The 21,942-nt window shown below is 39.5% G+C and overlaps 1 protein-coding gene across 3 annotated transcripts in view; it reads right to left on the bottom strand.

The window, feature by feature from the left end:
• The window catches only part of LOC149141286 (trigger factor type chaperone family protein), a 365,480-nt gene that overhangs the window by 202,082 nt on the left and 141,456 nt on the right, over nucleotides 1-21,942 (bottom strand). For 2 of the 3 annotated variants that reach the window (XM_089447541.1, XM_089447540.1), the window contains one exon: nucleotides 8,377-8,560. The exons of the other annotated variant lie outside the window; for it this stretch is intronic. In XM_089447541.1, coding sequence (XP_089303667.1) covers nucleotides 8,377-8,560 — 184 coding nt within the window. The remainder of the gene's footprint in view (nucleotides 1-8,376; nucleotides 8,561-21,942) is intronic. 3 annotated transcript variants of the gene reach the window in all.

Here is a 21,942-nt window from a genome sequence, read left to right as displayed (position 1 = left end):
ATTGTGTTAATTCTCAATTAAGCACACATATAAGTTAAAAGAAAAATATCAAGAAAATCAATCCACCTAACAAAAGTCCTCCCTCTAAATGAAGAGGAGGGATGTCATTGGGTAAATTCCCAAGCTCCCACAAGAAAATAGGAATTTTATTAAATGTTACAATGAGGAGAAGGCCTTTAGAAGGCTGCCCAAAAGGTGAAGGAGAAACTTTTACGAAGTAGGAAATATAGAAGCTAGAGTCTCCTTGTGAAACTTGGCAACCACAATGGCCAATGGAAATTTCTCAAATCTGAAAATTACAAGAAAGAAATCAGCCTCAAAGGGCCCACGGCCTAGCTATTTTGCAGTTGCCCTCAAGTGCTCACAGCCTCCTTGAAATTGATCTCCAAAAGTGTGAGAGGTCCTGCAAACACTAGTTAGAAGTTTCAAAAAAAAATTCTCTCCTCAAGACTTGTCACAAGATGAGTTGCCAAAGGCTCCAACTATGGGTTGTAATACAAAAGGAATTGTTAGTGGAGAGAGCATGCAAAAAAGTCAAAATATAATACATGCTAATATACAAGAAACCAAACCAAGTGATGGGAGTGAACCCCCATACTTGTCTAGTCTAGAAAATTGCTTTTATATAACTTATGTAATCTTTGAAAGCTCTAAATCAAAAGAGGCATGTCATTTAAATTTATAAATGATTCAAGTAAATAATGGGAAAGAGAACTCCCCTCTTGCTTCTCTTTAGATGAAAGCCTTGAAGTGAAAATCGATGGGTCTTGAGCAATCTTGAATCCGGGAGTGAGTTGATCTATGTGAGACTTCTCCCACGCCCAAATGGATTCCTACACACAATTCAAATAGATTTTCCCTATACACTTGAAGACAAATATTAGCTTGCAAAAAGAATTAGAGCAACACAATGGGTGAAATAAACTAAATATTTCTCCAAAAACCAATTAGCAATTTCACTCCTAAAACACTACTCCAATTCAAAGGTATGTGCAAGATAGTTTTACACACATCAATCCAAAACAAATGGCATTAAAAGCTAATACAAACTCAAGAGCATAAGAAATTGAAGTACAATAGCAATAGTATGGAAAGATATCACCTCAAAATGCCAAGAGAACACCAAAATTGCCCCAAAGTTTTTGTTTTAATAGCAAAATGCAAGTGTACAAAATAGCAGAGTTTCCTCAAACTCGATAGCTCATAACATGAATACATAGTGAGAATCCATTGCTCACTTAGATAGAATTGTGGGAGCCAATCCCAAGGCAAATGGTGACAATCCCAATGCTCTTCCATGCAAATTCAAATTTCCCAAGTGGCAACTCGATTTCTTCCTTAGAGGCCCATGCAATCCTTGATGAGGGAGACTTCGTTGAGATGAGAGGACATGTGGGAGAGTGAAGTGGAGTGGTAGGAGACCACTCTCCACCTCACTCAAGTGAACTCCAATCCAATCTCAAGCCAAGTCATGATATCTCCTTGAATATCAAGTTAACCTCCTCAAATCGTGGATCTTGTCACTTGAAACTCGTTGTCTTTCTCCAAGAAATTCGATTGCCCTTTATGTCACATGTTTCTCCTTGATTCTTGGTCCATGGTGGAGTCCACATCACTCTTTAACTCCTTGATGATTTTCCACATCATTTAGCATGTGTGGATATTTATTTTCTCCAATTTATTTAATTGTTGGGCTAATTTATTCCCACATTTTCCACTAAACTTAAAAAAGTGGGTTTTGAGGGTCTAGAACTTATTTTTTACCCATCAAAGTGTGTCATAGTAAAAAGTTGAGGGTGAGAGGTGTAATTTTGAGCACACATACCCCATACAACTTCTCTATACATCACTTATTACATTTTACATTCAGAATTTATTCAAATTTTCGTTGTGTGGGAAATTTAAAAAATTAAAAACTGACCCCTAGACCTATTCAAATTCCACGAAATTTTACGATTGATCTAGCATGGTAATATATAAGGACTCTAAACACTATGAATCACCCAAGGCCTTGTCATCAAGTCGCACTCCGGCTTTGGGGCTATGCTTGGAGAAAAAAACTCAATTAATTATTAAGTCCTCGAAAGATCCTAATAATTAACCAAATAAAGAAAACCTCCCAGAGTAAACTCACTTGATGACAAAGTCTCAAGTTACCTAGGTTGTTACATAACTCAACTCATCACACTAGCATCACTTTACATCATCCCCGCAAGACTTGTGGAATCTGAGTACAACATGAGAAGAAGATGGGAAAAAATAGAGTGAAAAAACTCTGATGATATAGTGAACTTTGATCGTACATGAAGTCTCTGACATATCTTTGGGTATGGAGTCTTCAAAAAAAAATTAGGTACACTTCAGTGGTCAACAATTAGCTAAGGAAAAAAAACTACCTAGAGTGAAAACTCTTTAGCAAAAATCTTAAACTACCTAGTTGTGTTACATGGCTTTATATTCATCATACTAAAATCATTTTACATCATCCCCGCAGGGCTGCAGAATTTGGATTACAATATGATGACCAAAAGTTGCAAGATGATGATGACGTTCAAAAAATTCCAACTTTCTGAACATGGTGGAAACCTCTGTGATGTGCTTTGGCATGGAATCTTTGATACTTTATGTTGTTGATCCTTGAGTGGTCAACAGGTTGAGTTTTTGTGAAAATCTCTCCAATCTGGTCTTTGGTGGCAATATATTACAACTTGACATTTTGTAGAAGTTGCTCATGGAAAGTAAATATAAGTAGATAGCAAAAGGAAATATTAGTAGATAGTCAAAATCTTTGTCTTTTGCAGTTCAAAACTTAGACTTGCTTTTACTATGGTCTAATTTGTAAACACTCTATGACAGTTGACTGCATGTTACAATTCTTTGGTCATGATGCCCACATTTCATGGTTGATGTTATCTGTTACAGTTAATGTTGATGATAAATGCTATCTGTTGAAACCTGAAACTTGAAAGTTGAGGATATGGCTGATCATTTGTGACAATGTTATAACGCCTAGATGGTTGATGTTGTCTCTGTACTAAATGGAGGGGGGAAACTGAAAACATTGGGGTAATCTATTCTATTCCCCTGCAAACTACTCTGTTTCTACTCCCACTGAAATTACAGATGAATGCTTCCTCAATAAAATCCCAAATCCATGCATTCGAATTGTTGTCCCTGGATCTACCTGGGTATTCAGATCACAGGGTGCCTCACATCTAAAAATATGTCCTAAAAAGTAAGAAAGAAAATTTACTAAACAGTAAGTTTAAAACATAAAATGATATGTCGATTGACTAAAGATATTATAAGACTCATTAATCATAATTCAATAAAGACTTCATACTCATAAACGGTAACCACTTTCTGTGTACTTGTTTGTTGTTGTTACATGTACTTTCTTAAATATTTATGTCTACAATATCCACCACAAACACAAATTCATTAGAATGAATATAAGTCATATTGCCTCTGCTGAAAAACCCTTTATTACCAGATTGTCCACCACGAATGAAATTATGAAAACATCACTCAGGTTGTCCCTTGGCTCCTTAAGGGATACGGTCGAGGTAACCACAAACCAATCTTTGGGCTGCAGGTCCTAGCCTACCTGCAGTCAGAGAGGGCTCTCTCTTTAAATTTTAGCTTTGTTTTGGGTTGATTTTAAGCTAGTTATGGTGTACATGGGTTTTTTTTTTATTTTGGTGGGAAGGATGATGTTTTCAAGTAGAGTTGGGATGCATAGTGTGAGAAGTTCAAACCATTGGGCATGGAGTCATGGATTAGGGCTTGCTGTTGCGTTTTCTTGGTCACAAGAGGAATATAGAGCAGGATAGCTACACATAGAACAATATCAGGCTGGAATAAAGATGGAATGAAGGTCATAGATGAAAGGCAACTAAGAATCTTTCATTAGCTAACGGAGAAGGAAGGTGAATGAAAGTTTGTCTAGGAGCAGTCAAGAATTCCTAAATAACAGTCATATGTGAAAGAAACAGGGTAAACATGATCATTTAAGTACGCATATTCATAACCGTTTCTGAAGAAAACATATAGAAATAACAAGAACTGAGCATATGGTGCAGTCAAAGCAAAACCTAAGCTATTCTTTTTTCTTGCTATTTAGATGGTAACACAATGGTGCATAAACATATGTAAACTGTAAACAGAGATAGGAAAACACTTATTGAGCCATGTAGTAGCACAGGAATTCCACAGTCACTCTTTGGCCATTAAATAACACAACAGTCAGTTCTTCATCCAAAGCATTCCAACAGTCTTTGATTACAGAGCTCTCAAAAATACAGCGCAAGTCTAGAATGAGGATTATCAACCAACCAACCCTTTAAACAATGAATTAGGGTGGTTTATATAGAGAAAATATCCAAAAATATCTATTACAGCAGACCTTAAACAAGTCTGAGGGAAATGAGTTCTTTAACCTAATCTTGTCCTGCAATTAATGCAAGAAAATATCTATTTGAGCTGTCCTTGAGACAGCTGTATCAAAATGAGTTAATATCTGTCCTTATGGTTGTGTGCTATTCATTTAGCCATAACTATGCTTTGGGCTTTGATCCCCTGCTCTTGAGTGGCTTTGATGTACATTAACTGTGATCTGAGAGCCTTAAATGACTTCACCGCTTTCTTTGACTTTTGCTTGGGGGCCTTTAATGTTCACCTGCTTTGATATTGCTGATCTGATACTCTTTGTCGCCTCACTGATACTCTTTAATTTAATCTGGGCTTTATCTTTCCTCTGATACTCTTTTATAGTTGAATCAGGTCGCTTCTCTCCCTTGATGTGCTTGAAACTGTCAAATCGTCCCTTTTCTACCCTTTCAAGGCAAAGATAGCTGTTGCAAATGATTTTCGTGGCCTCTAGAATGCTGTCGACGCTGGCCGATTGAATATGAACCTTCATGAAGAAATCCTGTTGCTTCCCACGAATTTTTGGGTTTTGCAGGTAGCCGAGCCATAGGCAGCCTTCCATTTTGATCATTTTTTCTTAGCGATGCGCGTCGAAAACTGCCTCAGTTTTTCATTCCGGGCATCCTTTGCTGCGATTTTCACCCTTCGTGCCTTTTTCGGTGATGACGTCAGCATGACGTCAGCGGTGGGTCCCGGTACGGCAGTGACGTGGCAGGGTGACGTGGCAGTACGGCAGGGTGACGTGGCACAGGACACGGTGGCGGGGTAGGGACGGAGGCAGATGCGGTGGCAGTGACACGTAGCAGTGGGGGGTCGACGCAGAGGTGACATAGCGCTGACGTGGCGCTGACGTCAGGGGCGGAGAGACAGAAGGCAGTTTGTGGTTTCATCGGACTGCCTTCTGTACGAGGGTGGTAATTGTCAGAGGGGCTCCGATACAATCAAAGGCGGACACGCGTCCTTCTGTACGACGGCAAAACCGCCGTGCTATCAGACGCTAACTGTCGAGTGACGGGGCGGCTCCGAAATCGCCGAGAGCCGTTGGATCTGGGAGGGCGGATCGGAGGGCTGTCGGAGCGCGGAGATGACGGCAGGTTTATGTGCGGGGGCCCGCCCGAATATTATATTGATTTATTTATGTGCGGGGGTTCAAAAACTTTGGGTAATATGGGTTTTTGAGGCCTCGGAAGGGGTCCGATAACCTAAAAAAAAAGGAATTTCACGCTTTGGAGGAGTTCAAAGGCCCTTGAGAGGGGTTTTTATGTGCTTTGAGAAGGGTTTATGGCCAAAAAAGGGGGTTTATGCCTTGGGAAAGGTAAAACACGGCCAAAGATGGATTTTATACATTTGGAGGGGGATTTTATGCATAGGAATGAGTCCTAATGCATTTAGAAGATGGTTTGAGAGGCAACTGAGGGTTCTTGCTAAGTTTCAGGCAAACTTAGCAATTCCCAGGCGTAGTCAAGGTTATCTTTCAACCAGAGGGAGGGGATATGTACATAGGGGAGCTATTTAGTGCTTTTTAGTAAGGGGAAGGGGAAATAGATAGGGATTTACATAATAATGTTAGAAGTTAATATGAATAAGAGTATTCCTAAGCAAAGCAAACCTTTACTTAAGCCAATGATATGACAAATGATGGAACTTAAGAGATATCAAGCAGATCTTGACCTCTTTAGGAAGGTTAGTGAATGATTTGGGGAATAAGAAGAAAGGGGAGTTAGACATGCCTCGCTTGAGCTCCTCCAAATGAAAAACTGCCTCATAATTGTGATCTGAATAGATATAACACTTGAAAACATGAAATGGATCACATAGCTTGATTCTGCAACCACAAAACTACTTACCCAGCCTACTTACCTAGCATTTTTCTTCTTTTTGCATGGGTGCACTTAGACTTGCAGACCCTGATTGTCCTCTTTTCTTTTAACTGCCCTCCTATCTAAAATCAACCCTTATCTCTTCCAAGGGCCCAGATTAAGTAGTTGGGCTCCTTCATTTCTCTACCTAGCTACTGATCTGCCAAGCTTAAGCTGTTTGGACAGATATTCATTCTCTATCTTCTAAAACAAGCAATTTAAACCTAGGGAAGCCAAGATTAAGCTGTTTGACCTTCCCTTATCTGTAAAACTCTTCAAAAACGGTATAATTCTTCAAAATGGAACTTCTTGGAAATATGGAACCTTGCAGCATGACAAGATGACATATTTGGCATGTAAAACAGTCAATCATGAAATATGAAACCTATTGCAATAGGAGGCTAACACACCACAAACACAAATTCATTAGAATGAAAATAAGTCATAGTGCCTCTGCTGAAAAACCCTTTATTACCAGATTGTCCACCACGAATGAAATTATGAAAACATCTATTATGAAAACCCCTTTCTGCCTCTGCCTGCTCATGTTAGAAACACAAGAAAACAAATCCTCAATAAAAACAATTTTGAGTTTGTTTTCCCAAAAAGTGGGACCAGCAAAGTCGCCCTAGGGTTTGCAGCTATGGCCCACCTATCAAATGCAGAAAATCAGGGGATTTTGTTGCTTTTATGTGTATTCCACCCCCAACCCCTTTTTTTCTTCTTCTTTTTTTGTTTTTTTTTTTTTTTGTGTGTCTGTATGGGGGGGTGGAAGGGGGAAGGGCGGTGTGGGGTGCTTGCAGCACCCCCTCTCACCCCTCTAATATTCTGAATTGTTACCCCCTGTTACAACTTCTAAATGACGAGACTGTCCAATACAAACAAATTTCTGAAGAAAATCTGCTTGAAAACCCCTTCTATCATCCATGAAACAAAAGGGAAAGAGAGAAGGCAACTTTCATCTCAAACGCCCTGCTGCAGTTTTTTGTATGTTAAAGGGGCAGTCTTGAACCAGTGTTTATCGGGTCTCCTCAAATCCAATCAAAGAATAAAGACAAATAGGCAATTCATGAGGAAAACGGAAAGTTTCCTTCTCACTACAATAAGGGATACCTTACCTTCACTATGCTCTGCATTTAGCAAGCAAGATTCTCTCTTACAAGGCAAGTAATAATCTTACCTCCAATCTCCTTGACTGCTGCTGTTAGAAACACAAGAAAACGAATGCTCAAATTTAGCAAGCAAGATTCTCTCTTACAAGGCAAGTAATAATCTTACCTTCAATTTCCTTGACTGCCAATGTTAGAAACACAAGAAAACAAATGCACAATAAAATAAATTTAAGGTTTGTTTTCCCAAAAAATGGGACCAGCATAGTCATCCTAGGGTTTGCAGCTAGGTCCAACATGTCAAATGCAGAAAACCGAGGATTTTTTTTTGTGTTTTTTATTTCCATATTTGTTGATGGGATGCCCATCATTAGCCCCCAAAATTCAACTTCTGCTGTCAGGGATATCCCTCATAACATTGAAATTCAGGGCTTGCATCCCCAGCAACACAGCTTGCAAATAACGGTGGATCTGCTGTTTGCCAACTCAGTGTAGTTTTAACTGTGAATTCATAGCCACCTTATCTTGATTGTATATATGCACTGATCTGGCTTAGCACTTGGCACACCCTTTGGCTACTTTATCATTATAGTGTACATAACTGAGCCCTTAGCCTTTGTATTACTTTGTAGGATGTGGTCAAGTTTTCTTCTTTTATTTCATAGCTTTTTAACAGATTAAAGGATTTTATTTTCCTGATGTACTTTTTGGGTTCTAAATGTACGTATAAAGGGCTAAAGTAAAAGGAAATTCACAACGTAATAGTTCACAGCTTTAACATGTTCTAAAAAGAATAAAAAATTTAAAAATAGAAACTTGCATTAGGTCATACATTTGAAACTTACAGAAGAAATTCTGTGTAATGTTTGTTTGTATTCAATATGCCCTAAAGTCATGAAAGTTTTCAAGTATGATATTAGACAAGTTCTGGATAAACAAGGAAAAAAATCAATGTGAAGCTTCAAAAATCATGAACGTACCTTAACACCTCTGTCTTGAACAATTTTCAATGATCCCAAATTCTTATGACGAGCCTTCAGTTCTGCTTCAGCAGCTCTTTCTATGGCAGCATCACTTTCAACTTCAACTACAATCTTCAGGTTCTTGTATGCTTCAGGTGTAGTCCATTTAACCTCAGGTGCCAAATCGACAGCAACATCATAGCTTAAAAAAGAAATAGAAATATTTTTAGCGATATTATGAATCCTTCTTCATGAACAAAATTTCCTAACTGCATAGAAGACAACTATTTTTACCTTGAAAATTTATCCCATCAGAGATGAATGGACTACACTAGGCTTTGAACTAAAGGACAACCCAAGAGGTATGCAACCAAATTGTGCTTGAGCAGATATGCTTTGAGTCAGCTTTACCTATTGCTGTAATGTCTATGAAAGTAGCAGAAGGATCTATGTCAGGAAAGGAATTACGGATTAAAATATAAGAGTGTTTTCCCTCATGGTTTGAGGTAAAAACAGACTGTTGTAAAGGCAAGAGATCAGATGGAGGGATCACATCATCCCTGACACCTCTAACAAAAGATCTAGAATGATTGAAAGCACAGAAATGGCAGGCACTCTAAATTTTCCTTATAGTTTTTTCTGGAGAACAAGACTACAAGAAATAAATCTTCCAAAATGACAACCAGTCAGCGTGCAATCACTAGCTCTTTGTGAAGATAAAGAATAGGTTATGTACATCCTGTGACCACTACTCCCTTACTTTTGTTGAGGGCTTGATGTAGCTAAAAGAACAAGAAAAAGAATATGATCGCCACATGTAAAAACAAAAGAAGATCAAAATGCAAAAGATGGCCAGGACATACACATTAGCACATGTGCAAAAACCTAGCATGGGTTCTACCTCACTCATTATGGCCATCCACCGGTTCATCAGGACATGAGAAGGAACCCTTGCATGTCCCAAGCCCTGGTGGGCAATGAACTGTCTCACCATTGAAGGGGTAATAATTGCTATACATCATACAAAGCAAGCTCTAACCCCTTGAGCTACGAGCAATAATACAAAAAAAAATCAAGAAAAGGTAAAATGCACACAAGAGGGGTGGAAAAACAAAGGCCAAGTTGGTAACTCATGTGTCCACGGAAAGCCCCAAGGGCTAGCTCAATTGGTCGAGTTCCTGTTACTAAAGCACCTTGCTAATGGGAGGTCATGGGGTCAATTCTCCTCGATGCTCTTGGGGTTAAGCTAGTCAAAGAAACCAGCAGGATGTGATCGCTTCCAGTGGATCTGCCTAGGATTGTTTCTGTGCACATAGCGGCTACCAAATTCTGGTGTCTATGAACTACACAAAAATTAAAATAAAATAAAAACTCATGTGTCCACGATTGCTCCCTCCCCACATCCATACACTGAGGATTAAGAGTCCATCATAGTTGGTCCCTTTGACCATGGCACTGGGCCATGAAGTCTTCTCTCCTTCGTTCCATCATTATTCACATGACACCTATCAATTGACCAAGGACATGTAACTTCCATTTGGGGGCTAGAAACACCTAATAGGGTGGTCTATTAACCACTCCTACCTAGGGAGGTAGCGCTATTATGAGTTCAAAGCCTTTATTCTAGAAGGGAAGCCTTATTTGAAGTGTCAAATTGCCCATTACTTTCAAGCTTGGTCCACTTAGATGCAGAAATGATTAAATGTACTTGATGATGTAGTTGCTAGCACTGGATATTGTGTGTAATTGCCAAGTGGTTCCATAGCCATGGCTTGGGCAACTTATGTAATGTCCCCATTTTCATTTTTCCTCTATAGTACAACCAGGATGGATTTCCAAGGTATGTGGTGGCCAAGCCACAGGAGCATGATTACATCATCAAGGTCTCAGGCGTTTTGAGGGGTTTTATGGGATCCAACAACATTCCCTTAGCATATTCTGTCATTAAGGTCATTTATGCACGCTTGCTTTTGGTTATGCTGCATTCCGATAATTCCCGTAAAATGGGATTATTATTAAGCTTAACTTAATTAATTACGCTTAAGGTGGCATTCCGAGAGGAATATTTGATGGAACACCTTAATGTAATAGCTCATTGGAACCATGTTAAATTTGGTAACTAGGGCCAAACTCCACCTTGGACATCTCATATGATGGAGATGATATTTTTGTTGGATTCCTCTTTTCGAGAGGTGTAGGATTGATCTAAAGATCATCTCGTTCTGACATGTATAAATGTAATTATGAATTTATTTCTTTTATGATCAAATTGTCAAGGTCGGCCAACAATCTAATGTAGGCTCAAAAGCCCAAAAGTCACGTCTCTTCACCCTCAATGTTGCATATAAATAGAAGGAGCATCTACCTCATTTGGACATTCATCATCTCACACATATCTCTCTCTCTCCTCATCTGATTGGGTCGTACGAATTGCAAGGCAGCCTTCTTCTCCTCCACACGTGCGAAAGTTTGACTGGGGTTTTCTGATTTCTGCATTGACCAAGTTGCAGCAGGTTTGACCAGCATTAACCGGGCAACGTTTGACCTTGTTGACTGTGATTTTGTAGGATTATCTCTATTTGGGCAGGCCACATTCTTTGGCATAGAAACCGAGATTTTTTTGTGTTGTTTGACCAACATTGGCCGCAGCGAGTTTGACCGCAGGTTTGACTGTGCGTTTACCAAGTTTGACCGATTTCTTCAGCGTTGTTTTGGGCTAATTTGGACTATTTTTGGAGGCCGAATTGACTAGGTTTGACCGAGCTGATTTGGAGCAATAATTATGTTGATTTGACCAGCGTTGACTTTCTGGTTAGGGCATCTTGTTGACTGCAGTTTAACTGGACAGATTTGACTATGTTTGGGCAAGTGAATTGTAATGACCCATTTCAATCTATAAGCAAAAGAGTATTAGCATGCATACGATGTATGCATATGATAGCTACAAATGCACACATCACATGCTTTGCACTAGTATACATATTAAACAATTAGGAAAAATGTTTAAATGAATGAAAAAGGATTAAAACACCTAAATTATCAAGAAGAGGGATATTACCTAAAATCAGATATTCAAAAAATACATATGAATACTTCATACTTATAAGGTGTTAAATGAAAAAATATTATAAACTTTTATAAAAGATAAAATCATCAAAGTTTAAAACATGTCAAAGACGTTAAGATATATATTCATATCCTCACCTCACTCTACATGTAAAGTTAAATCTGCCAAATAAAATCTGATGAGGGTGGTGGAAGAAGACGGTGACCACCTAGGAAGGGTACTTATCCGAAGCACGCAGAGGAAGAGGGGGAGGATTTTCGGGGAAAAGGAAGACTGGAAGGAGAACAAGAGATCTGAATCAAATCCAGGGATTCGATTATTCTTGAAGCTTCTGGGTACGGGGAACCAAAATACTCCAATTGGGAAGTATTTTGGAGTTGAGTACCAAGGTTGTGCTCAGCTTGGCTGGGAGGTTTTGGTCTTTTGGTAACAGGAGCGGGAGCGAACTTGGAAACGTCTCCAAGCTAATTTCCAGGTATTCCTCTGCACTTAATTTTCAAATTCAATGTCTAGTTAATGATAAATTTAATGTAAATTATGGATTTTGGCATAATTGTTAGGATAGACATCATATTTTGGTAACAACTATATATATATATATATATATATATATATATATAGATATTATGTATGTAAATGAAGACCTCACATGAATTTTGTATATTGTACTCTTTCTCTTCGCTGAACTTTTGAAGAATAATAAGAAGACTTGATCAAAGGGTTTCTCCACATTGGGGTTTTTTTTCCCTGGCATCCGCCAAATATTGTGTCCTCTTGTCTTGCCTTGTCTTCTGCTTTTTATTTATGTTCTATCTGCATTTACTATCATGTTAATGTGATTGCTAATCTTGAAATTGATATTGGGCTAGTAAGAAAAATTGAAGTAAATTGCTCTTAAGCATAGAACATACCATTGTTATCTAAAATTAACATGGTATCAGAGGTGAGGTGAAGACAAAGCCCATGCAAGAGTGAAATGAGCAATCATTGAGAAGAACAATCACTAAGACTTGTTGGACAAGGACGAGATTCAATGGCCTCCGCATCTTACTTCAAACCTGATGACAAGCTTAATGATAAGTCTAACTATCATGCATGGAAGATGTCTCTTGATTTGACTTTGGAAGAGCAGGATGTTATGGACTATGTGCAAGGAAAGATTATTGAACCTCCTTCAAATGCACCGGCTGCCGCTAAAACAAAGTACAAGAAAGGTGAATTCAAAGCTAAGAAGATCATCAGGGAGAAATTAACAAGCATTTGGTTGCATACATCTCTGATTTGAACACATCTAAGGAGATGTACGACAGGTTGGTTGGCGTGTTCAAGGTTAGCAATGCAAACAAAGTCTTCTTTCTCAAAAACAAGTTGAAGGACATAAAGAAGGGAAGAGGTGAAGATATCCAATCCTACTTCATGAGGATTACCGAGATCAAAAATGATCTTCTTTCAATTGGAGAAGTTATTGCTGATAGGGAGCTCACTCTCATTGCCCTTGGAGGTCTCCCTCGTGAATGGCATGTGTTCAACACTACTATCCTCAACAATGACAAGATTCCAGGTTTTGATGAATTGTTGACTAGATGTACTCAAGAAGAAACAAGGATGATGGAGAGAGACATGCCTTCAAATAGGAATGAACCTACTGCATTCTCCGCTCATGCTAAAAAGAAGAACAATGCAGGTTCAAAGAAGCAATGTCAAGGAAGACCGGGATTCAAAGATGGAAGGAAGGGAAGATGCTTCATTTGTAACAGGTTTGGCCACTATGCTAGGGAGTGTCCTAATAGAAGGGATACACCTCATGATGATGACAACAACAACCACAACAATTTCAGGGGCAACAACAATCAAAGGAATGGCAGATTCAACAACAAAGGAAAAAGGAATGCTCCCGCTACTCAACATGGAAATGGTCGACCTCCCAAAAGATCAAGAAACTCTAGGTATGATGAATCTAATGTTGTAGATAACAAGCAAAAAGAATTTTATCTTATATCTTCCCTCTCTACTGCCTCTCCTCCAGATACCTTGGGAAATTGGTTGATTGATAGTGGTGCCTCAAGGCACTTTACTAGGTATAAGGAAGCTCTTTCAAATCTGATAGAAAAATATACAAATTTGGAAATCATTCTTGGAGACAATGCCACCTATCCTGTGAAAGGAGTTGGGAATGTTACTCTTCAATTAAATCAAGGTAGCACCATTCATCTACAAGAAGTACTCTATGTACCCGATCTAAAGAAAAACCTAGTATCCATCTCGGCAATAGAGGACAAAGGATACAAGGTGGCATGGATCAATGGAAAGGTACGTGTTTGGAAAAGAAATTTCAAAGAAGCATTTACTCTAGGATTCAAGGTTGATAGCCTATATCAAGTTGGAGGAAGCCCATTGGTATCTATGTCTTGCGACACATCTCTTCAATTTGAATTATAGCACCAGACGTTTGCTCATCTACATTATAAGGCTCTACCCGATGTGAGGAAGATGGTGACAGGTGTGCCCGAATTTAAAGTAGAACATGAAGGTGTTTGTCAGGGATGTACCGAAGGAAAACATACAAGGAGACCATTCCCCTCAAGTGATAGCAAGACTACCGACATTTTGCAATTGGTTCATTCTAATCTATCTGGTATATTTCCCGTGACATCTTTGGGAGGACATTTATATTATGCTATCTTTATGGATGACTTCTCTCGCAAAACTTGGATTTATTTCTTGAAGAAAAAGGACGAAGTGTTCACACGGTTCCGTTCTTTCAAAGTCTTGGTCGAAAATCAAACAGGGGAGAAGATCAAAATATTTGAGGACCGATAATGGAACCAAATATGATCAAATGAGTTCAATGAATATTGTAGAGAAGCTGGCATTAAGAGGGAGACTGCCACCGCATATACTCCTAAGCAAAATGGTGTTGCTGCAAAGGAAGAATCGTTCCATTATAGAAGCCACTCGTGCCATGCTTCATAGTCAAAGTATTTTGAAGTTCCTATGGGCAGAAACTGCCAACACTGTTGTGTATGTTCAAAATAGATGCCCTCATCAAGCGTTGGACTCCAAAACTCCCAAAGAAGTTTTCACGGTAAGAAACCCGATGTTTCTCAATTTAGAATTCTTGGTAGCCTCGAGCACTTTCATGTACCAAAAGAAAATAGAAGCAAATTGGATGCATCTGGGAAGAAAGGAACATTTGTGGGATACAGTGAAACTTCTAAGGCATATAGAATTTATGTGCCTAGTCAAAGAGAAGTGGAGATAAGTCATGATGTCACCTTCGATGAAGATGTTGCCCTTGGGAAGATTAGCAACCTTCCTATTCCAAGGAAGGACAAAGAAGCAGATGGAGGAAAGCAGGGAGAACTGCAGGATGAGCCGATGCCCGATGTTGAAGGACCAATGGATCCCATTGATCCACCTCCTCATGAGCCCTCCTCCTCAAAAAGGAGACCCTCATGGCTTAGGGAAACTCTTGAAGGTGTCGAGAATCATATTGCTCCAAGGGGAACTTTTCGTGAAAGTAAGAAGCAGAATAGGTACTTAACTGCCATGAGTACCATGGTTCAAACTAAGCCTTGCACATTCGAAGAAGTTGTTAAGCACCAAGTTTGGAAGGATGCTATGAACAAAGAGTATGAGTCAATTATGAAGAATGATGTCTGGGATGTGGTCCCTAGACCCAAGGGCAAATCCGTTGCCACCTCAAAATGGCTCTACAAGATCAAGCATGAAGCTGATGGAAGTGCTGAAAAGTTCAAGGCCAGGTTTGTTGCTCGAGGCTTTTCTCAAAAGGAAGTTGTGGACTACGATGAGTTATTTGCACCAATTGCCCGACATACCACCATCTGTTTGATTATAGCTCTTGTCGCCTCACAAGGATGGAACCTACACCAAATGGATGTCAAAACCGCCTTCTTGCATGGTTCAATTAAGGAGGAAGTCTATGTAGAACAACCCAAGGGATTCGAAGTTCAAGATCATAAGACACATGTATGCAGGTTAAAGAAAGCCCTCTATGGGTTGAAGCAAACTTTCCGAGCTTGGTATGAGAGGATCGACAACTATCTAATGAAGCCGGGATTTACAAGAAGTGAAGTTGATCCAAACCTTTACTTTAAGGTTGAGAATGACAGACCTCTCATCTTGGTACTTTATGTGGACAATCCCTTTCTGACAGGTGCAGACCCTCTCATTCATCAATGCAAGAGGGAGTTGGTTTCCGAGTTCGAAATGAAGGACCTAGGACTGATGCATTATTTCCTAGGGTTGGAAGTCTGGCAAAAGCAAGGTGAGATTTTCCTTTCTCAAGGAAAATACATTGTGAAACTACTTGAAAGATTTGGGATGGTGGATTGCAAGTCCGTGACTACTCCGATGGAACTTAACTTCAAGAAGTTATGTGGAAGTGTTGTTGGGCCCGATTTGGGAAATCCTTATGAGTATCATCAACTCGTGGGGGCCCTGATGTTCTTGGTGAACTCCCGTCCGAACATATGCTTTGCAGTGAATACATTGAGTCGGTTTATGGTCAAGCTTGATCACATATATTGGATTGCTGCCAAGAATCTTCTAAGATATCTTCGGGGCACAATCACCTATGGACTGAGATACACTGTCGGGAATGTGAGGCTCCATGGTTATTCTGATGTTGATTGGGCTAGCAGTGTGGTGAATCGTAAGAGCACATTGGGATGTTGCTTCTCACTAGGTTCTGCTTCGATATCTTGGATGAGCAGGAAGCAAAAATCGGTTGCTTTGAGCACCGTCGAGATCGAATATATTGCTGCTAGTATGGCCTCCTGTGAAGTTGTTTGGTTGAGGAATATCTTTAGTGAGCTGTTTGGACATGTGCTAGATATCACCATGATCTTCTACGACAACCAAAGTGGAATTCATATTTCTGAGGATCCTGTGTTTCATGACTGCTCCAAGCATATTGATATCAGGTACCACTTTATCCAGGATATGTTACAACGGGGAGCAATAAGGCTCTATCACATTGGAACTGATGATCAGGTCGCAGATATTCTTACGAAGCCCCTAGGGAAGGTCAAATTCTTAACCTTCCGTGAATGACTTAGAGTCGTGGAGAGACCCTCTTATGAGGGTCCCGTTTGAGTCTGATATTGAGCTCTGGGAGCTCTGGGGCCTTGGGGTACTTCTTGGAGCGATGAGCAACCATAAGGTGAGTGGTTCACCTTCCCCTAGTGTTGCGCAGTGTACAGGGTGAGTGGTTCACCTTCCCCAGTGATACCCCATGATGGTTGAGATATGCATAAGATGAGTGGTGCACCTTCTCCTATGGCATATGTTCAGCATGAATGGTTCACCAACTTCACCTTCTCCTACCGATACATCTTACCCATGTAGTCCGAGACTCATGGGAAGTACCTCTCATCTGGCCAATGAGTTAGGAAATGAGGATAGGGTCCATAGCACTACCGATGGACGCATCATGTACTACAGTACTCCCTATGCTAGGATGTTTGATATTGATCTGGGATCAATGGAGACTGACTTTGGGTCAGTGGAGAGTGGTATGATACACTCTCGATCATTTCTTCTTCATTATTTCTTCATAGTTCAGCAGAGCAGAGCAGGGATGACAGGGATGGTACAGATTGTCAGATGGTTTGGCAAGTGGAGTTCTCCCTAGTTCAAAGGGAGTGTTAAATTTGGCAACTAGGGCCAAACTCCACCTTGGACGGCTCATATGATGGAGATGATATTTTTGTTGGATTCCTCTTTCCGAGAGGTGTAGGATTGATCAAAAGATCATCTCATTCTGACATGTATAAATGGAATTATGAATTTATTTCTTCTATGATCAAATTGTCAAGGTTGGCCAGAAATCTAATGTAGGCTCAGAAGCCCAAAAGTCATGTCTCTTCACCCTCAACGTTGCATATAAATAGAAAGAGCATCTACCTCATTTGGAAATTCATCATCTCACACATATCTCTCTCTCTCCTCATCTGATTGGGTCGTATGAATTGCAAGGCAGCCTTCTTCTCCTCCACACGTGCAAAAGTTTGACTAGCGTTTTTTGATTTTTGCATTGACCAAGTTGCAGCAGGTTTGACCAGCATTGACCGGGCAGCGTTTGACCTTGTTTGACTGCGATTTTTGTGGGATTGTCTCTGTTTGGGCAAGCCACATTCTTTGGCACATAAGCCGAGATTTTCTATGTTGTTTGACCAGCATTGACCACAGTAAGTTTAACCGCGGGTTTGACTTTGCGTTGACCGAGTTTGACCAATTTCTTCAGGACAGTTTTGGGCTGATTTGGACTGTTTTTGGAGGTCGAATTCATTGGGTTTGACTAGGCTGATTTGGAGGAATAATTATGTTGATTTGATCAATGTTGACTTTCTAGTTAGGGCATCCTGTTGACTGCAGTTTGACTAGATAGATTTGACTGTGTTTGGGCAAGTGAATTTTGTATATTGTACTCTCTCACTCTGTTGAACTTTTGAAGAATAATAAGAAGACTTGATCAAAGGGTTTCCCCACATTGGCGTTTTTCCCTGGCACCCACCAAATATTGTGTCTTCTTGTCTTGGCTTGTCTTCTGCTTTTTATTTATGTTATATCTGCATTTACTATCATGTTAATGTGATTGCTAATCTGGAAATTGATATTGGGCTAATAAGAAAAATTGAAGTAAATTGCTCTTAAGCATAGAACATACCATTGTTATCTAAAATTAACAAACCAGAACCAGAAGATCTACAGGATGAGATGATGAGAAGTGACTTCCAGCGGTCAGAGAAAATATGGTGGGCTATTTACCATTTTCCTTAATTAAATGACTTTAATTAGTCACTTAATTAAATAAAGGAAGGGGTAAATGATTAATTCAAGGAAAAATGCCAAAAATGACTTAAGTGAAATTAAATTAAATTAAAAGTCACTTAGATGGAGTCAAGGGGAGAGCTTCTAGAATAATATTAAAATAATCAAAATAACATACTTCTAGAAGATTGGAGATCTATCTATCAAGTCTTTAAAAGAAGGAAGATGAGATCATTTGGGCCATCTCGGATTTGTTGTATTTTCTGATTGGTGAGGTTCAAAGAATCAGGTTCTCAACTTCAATAGCCCCAAGACAAAAACCCTTGGATGATTCGGTGAGTGGACGAAAACCCACCTCGTCCCATGTGAATTCATCTAGAATTCACAAGCGCACTTATTAATTTCCAGTTTCTATTGTGGAGGCCCGATTTAGCGTTGTAGTAGATTTTCCGAAGGTCGTCGTCTCAGCCATTTCCACTATTTGTATCAACAGGTAATATCTAATTCCATAATATTAAAATAAGGTTGAGGATTACTACATGTTCCTCTTGTCTATCTTGAATTGCAGTTTATGTTTATTGTTTTTTTGTGGATTTCATATTATGATTTATGTAATTTGGTTAATAAATTTTACAGTATAATTTTTTGAAGAAAAATCCTGGATATTTAACGAAATATCGAAGCGGGATATTACAACTTAACTAGGACTCAAGTCCTTCAGAGGAGCATACTGACACCCACTAGTGGAGCATTGAGAGCCATGTTAATTTGGCAACTCAATGACAAATTCCAATTATGGGACTAGGTTCCTTTTTTTTGAGGACCAATTTTGGCCTCTGAAGCATTGGATTTGGACAAGGGAAAGTGTATTTTTGAAATGAAGCCCACATATGCACAAAAGGACAAGTCAGCCCTAAAAGCAAATTGGACACCCTTGGAAGCCTATAAATACAAGTCAAGTGACCCTCATTTGGACATCATCATCAAGCATCTTCTTCTTCTCTCTTCTTTGGATTGGCTCGCACAAGTCTCAAGTGAGTTTGCAGATATTGGTTCGTACAGGGCCGAAATTGTAGGGTCTGAAGCTCGCACGTGTGATTAGGGTTTTTGGTTTACAGTCACAGGGTTGACACATGAATTTTTCCACTGCAACTGCACACATCCAGGCCTATCCATGCGGCCGAAAAACTTCAGCCACACGCATGACTCTCCCTCAATGCGGCTGGGACTTACGGTTTCATTTCTACAGGTGACTGCCGTTGACCACAGTTGACTGCAGATTGGAAAAGTTAACTCTAATCAATATTGTTGTTGGGATCATATCTTGGATATTGTTTGATTGATTTTGCTGGATAGTTTTGTATTGGTTCATTGTACTCTCTGTTGAACATTTTGTGACAATCTAATAGAAGAAGAATTACAAAGGGTTTTCCCCCTTGTGGGGTTTTTCCCTTATCTTTGACCAAATTTGTCTCTTGTTGATGTGTTGATTGTCTCCTATCGTCATTACATTATTGTTCCATCTTCAATTACTATTGATTGATGAAAACAACTAATTTTTATGAAAAATTGCTAATGAAGAATTGAATTGGGCTAAAGTAATTGAAACTGCATAGAACAGTGGTAAAAATTAACATGGTATTAGAGCTGACGTGAAGGACAAGCCCAAAGGAGACAAGAGTTAAAGCAATCATCTTTGGAAAAGTTAAAGGAGCCTATCAAATCAATTCAAAATGTCAACCACTTACTTCAAGGAAAATGAGAAGTTGGGTGACTCATCTACATTTGTTGCTTGGAAGATCGGGTTGGAAATCATAGCTGATGACAATGATGTTTGGGAATACATACAAGGAAAAGTACTTGAGCTTTCGGAGAATGCTTCCACTATTGCCAAGAACAAGTACAAGAAAGGTGAGTTAAAAACAAATAAAGTTATAGTTGATGGTTTAGAAGATCATTTACTTGCGTGTGTTGGAAATTTGAAAAAGTCTAAGGATATGTATGATAAACTAGTTGGCATGTATGAAGTCAACAATTTGAATGAGATAATCTCCTTGAAGGATCAACTCCAAGATATGAAAATGAATAAACGAGTCTGTGCAATCCTACATTATGAGGATATCTCGTCTTAGAGATCAATTGCAAAGAGTTGGGGAAACTGTGCCTGACAAGGAATTGGTGATTGTAACCCTTAGAGGTCTCCCTCCTATTTGGGAAACCTTCATTACTACTATAAGCAACAAAAGCTTCCCGTCATTTGATGAGATTGTTGGAAAGCTCACTCAAGAAGAATCAAGGATGGTTTCTAGAGGCAGGATACAAAAGCATGAAGAAGGAGAGCCTACTGCATTCGTCACTCATAACAAGAAAAAGAAAGGAAAAGGAGGTCCATCAAATTCAAGGAAGCCTCCTCCTCGAAATTCAAAGAGAAGGAATGAAAGAGAAACATCGCACATTGAATGTTACAATTGTCACAAGAAAGGTCACTATGCTCGAGATTGCCCTGAGAAGAACAATGGTCCACGCTACAACACTAGAAGCAACAATAACAGGTTTAATAATCGAAGAAGAGGAGATGATCGAAGAAATGATCGTAATGGAAGAGATGAAAGAAGAAGAAGAGATGCTCCGAGTTATCATGAAGAAGACCACCGTCCTAAAAAGAAGTCAAGAAACACCAAGTATGAAAGTAATGTTGCTAATCAATCTAAATATATTTTTATTTCTGCACTTTCTAGTTCCTCTCCTCCGAATACTTGGGACAGTTGGTTGGTTGATAAGTGGAGCTTCTCATCATTCCTCTGGGTATAAGGAAGTTCTCTCTAATTTGGTGAAGAGGGAGTCAAGTTTGATGATTATCCTTGGAGACAACTCCACTCATCCCGTTAAAGGCTTTGGGTTCGTTAAAGTTCATCTAGATCCTAGGGAGTCTGGTTTGCTTCATGCTGTGATGTATGTGTCGGGATTAAAGAAGAATTTGGTTTCTATATCTGCTTTGGAAGACAAAGGGATGAGGGTTGCCTTCATCGAGCGAAAAGTAGTCACTTGGCCAGTGGGATCCCCTATGAGAGATGCATTCACATTGGGATCTAGATTTGAAGGACTCTATAGAGTCAATGGAAGACCTCTTCTAGCATTGGTCCATGATACTAATCATCAAAGCAAGCTATGGCACTGAATACTGGCCCATCTACATTATGATGCCCTTGCGAAATTGAAGAAATTGGTCTTTGGAATTCCCGATGTTCAAGCCCAACATGATGGAGTATGTCCTGGATGTGCCAGTGGAAAGAAGACAAGGGAACCATTCCCCTCTAGCGAGAAAAAGATGATCCTCCATCTTATTCATTCTGACATATGTAGTCTAATGCTCGTACATTCACTTGGTGGCCATCTCTACTACATTACCTTCATCGATGATTTCTCCAGGAAGACCCAGATATATTACTTGAGGCATAAGGATGAGGCCTTTGATCTATTCAAAGACTTCAATGCTTTGGTCGAAAATTAAGATCTTCAAGTCTGCCAACACTGGAGAGTACATTTTAAATGAATTCATAGATATTTGCAAGAAGGAAGGCATCAAGAAAGAGACGATTGTGCCCTATAATTCCGAACAAAATGGAGTGGCTGAAAGCAATAATAGGTGTATATTGTAGAAGCTGCCCAAGCCATGATCCATGATCAAAAGTTGTCGAAGTTCCTTTGGGGAGAAGCAACAA

This window comes from Pinus tabuliformis, chromosome X (genome assembly GCF_031772625.1).
Source record: "Pinus tabuliformis cultivar Carrire ecotype Pingquan chromosome X, CPIR1, whole genome shotgun sequence".
NCBI classification, from domain to species: domain Eukaryota; kingdom Viridiplantae; phylum Streptophyta; class Pinopsida; order Pinales; family Pinaceae; genus Pinus; species Pinus tabuliformis.
This window is presented reverse-complemented; position numbering and strand designations above follow the sequence as displayed.